At 39.9% G+C, this 2,500-nt stretch overlaps 1 protein-coding gene across 1 annotated transcript in view; it reads left to right on the forward strand.

Moving 5' to 3' along the window:
• The first annotated feature begins 1,404 nt into the window (after positions 1 to 1,404).
• LOC127650077 (transmembrane protein 42-like) overlaps positions 1,405 to 2,500 on the forward strand; it is a 12,193-nt gene continuing 11,097 nt past the window's right edge. Inside the window, exon 1 of the mRNA XM_052135277.1 lies at positions 1,405 to 1,776. Coding sequence (XP_051991237.1) covers positions 1,600 to 1,776 — 177 coding nt within the window. The 5' untranslated portion in view covers positions 1,405 to 1,599. The remainder of the gene's footprint in view (positions 1,777 to 2,500) is intronic.

Raw genomic sequence — 2,500 nt, forward strand, 5'->3', positions numbered from 1 at the left:
CAGACAGACATCTGACAGGCTTTAATTAGTTTCTGTCTGTTGTTCATTGAAAGTTTTTTAACTCAAGCTGTTGAATTGTTTCTCCCTCAGATCTGTCCTCTGATGACTTCTTCAGGATGAGAGAAGAAAAGAGTTCGACCTCTGGAGAGATCTGGAGGAACTTCTGAGTTCACTGATAAAGAAACATGCCGCTGATGACCTTAAACAACCTTAAACGACTTCTCTCTGCTGCATGATGCCATTGTCAGAGGTCAATCTGTGACAGGGCAGTAGAGTTTTACAGATGAATATTCGGCTGTTTTCCTCCACAATCACAGTGTTTGAGGACTTACTGGTCCGAGTCAAGAGTCTACCCCCAACAGCAAACACCAATAACACATTTATGATACATCAGTGCACAAGGGTGCACATAGTTAAGAGAAACTCTAGCATCCTCTAGTGGCCCTAAAACTACAAATCACAAATATTCTTCTGTTTAAAAGACGTCTTTTGCACATCAGAGCATCTTCAAGACTTCAGTATTGACCATAACAAAATAACATAAAAAAACCTTTTAGTCAGAAATGCTCGGTTTTAAACACCGACTGTTCTGATTGGCTCTCTGCCCTTGACTGACCTGTCATCTCACTGCTCACCACAAGTGGGCGGGGCTACGGCAGTGACAAGGCAAAGTTGGGGTTGATGTGTTGTGGAGGCGGTCAGGTGCAGATGTCGTTTTGGCAGCTTGGTTTTAAAGAAAAGCTCTTTTTGCGTTGAGGAGGAAGTTTTGAGTGCTGAAACTTATAGTATGTTTTGGAGGAGGTGGAGGTCTTACTGTTGTGACTGCTGTCACCATCTTTGCATTATGCAAGCAGGGAAAACACTTCCTCTGTTTGCTCAAGAATTGCATTTCAGCAGAAAAAGCATGTTTCTCCATCGACATTCAGTCAAAAGCATACCGTTTATCTGCATGCAACATATCAATATTTATCTCATTAGCAGATATTAGACTCTTAAAAGTGTGACTGATATTATTCCAACTGCTGTAAGGACTTTAAATGCATAGCCATTCACTTAGCATAAGTCAGCACATCTTAGAAATCAATCACCCAGCAATAAACATCCTCAAGTCTTTTGTAACGTCTCAGCAATACTTATTGTGGTGTAGCATTGCTGTAATAACCGCTGTAAGCAACATGACATAATCCGACCCACGTGACACATTATTCACACAATGCACTTACAATATACACGTGCATTTATCCATACATGTCCCCACTCTCCACTCTCCAATGCTTTAATGAAACACAACATGCATAGTCTTGAGCTGCATGCTATAAATGTTGAATATTGACATTCCTCTGGACCGCCACAAACTGCTATTTTCTTTAGGAAATGTAAATCTAATTTTCATTTTAAGCTCTGTTCAGAATAGCATAATAGCTCTTCCTGCTACATTATATCATGCTGCATAAACTACTGTTCCCAGAATGCATCTGTCAGGTTGTCCTCGCAGTGGTGATATGATGGAGGGTTTTCATTGGCGTGCAACATCTCGCACACACACACACACACTGCGGTAGAGATGTGTTGGTTTGGGGAAGTTATGAGCTGATCGTCATGTTTCCCGGGGTTTTGTACGCGTTGCTGGCGGGGTTTCTCGGAGCCGTCGCGTCCTCGTCCGCCAAACTGTCTCTCGGTACCGATTATCTGAAGGGCGTGTGTGAGACGGGACTGCGGACATGGGGCGAGCAGAGGAAATTCAGAGCAGAGAACGAGACCACCGCCTGTGACTGGGTGAGTGTCAATGATGAATGTGATGAGAGTGAGACAGATTGAACATCAGCATCAGGACCAGAGCCGCATCCCGCAGCATCACTCACAACATGAAGAATGTCAACATGACGGGTCTTACAAACGCAGATGATGAGGATGAGGATGATGAGGATGATGATGATGATGATGATGAGGATGATGGTGTTACGTGACAGCCACATATGACCTTCAACACCAAGTGCGCGTGTCTTCTTCTTTCCTCTGCTAATTAGCTATGGGTCAATGACGTCATGCTCATTTGTGTGCGTGTGCGCGCGCGCGCGTGTGTGAATATATTTCTGAACTAAAAATAAATTTGATATTGAGGGAAAAAATGCCTGTGATCTTACTAAGGCTGAAAATACTTAAATATTATTCAAAATGTATTTAATATTATTAATTAATTACAAACGTAATAATATTCATAATTTAAAAAATGGAAAACTAAAAGTCGTCATTTTTATTGATTTCTTTACAGAAAGTCTTGAATTAACAGAAAATGAAACTGTAATATCTATAAAGTCATTATTGTGTAGTTTGAATAAATGTGATTATAAATCGTGCATAAAAAAATTAATTATTAAATAATAATTGTATTAAAAAAAATGACATTTAGGGTTAGCCACTAAAGCAACATTTATACTGAATTTAAATGTTTTACATAAAAACGTAATATAAATACATATATGCACTAATATGAATTTGG

Source organism: Xyrauchen texanus, chromosome 10 (genome assembly GCF_025860055.1).
Source record: "Xyrauchen texanus isolate HMW12.3.18 chromosome 10, RBS_HiC_50CHRs, whole genome shotgun sequence".
In the NCBI taxonomy this organism is placed as follows: domain Eukaryota; kingdom Metazoa; phylum Chordata; class Actinopteri; order Cypriniformes; family Catostomidae; genus Xyrauchen; species Xyrauchen texanus.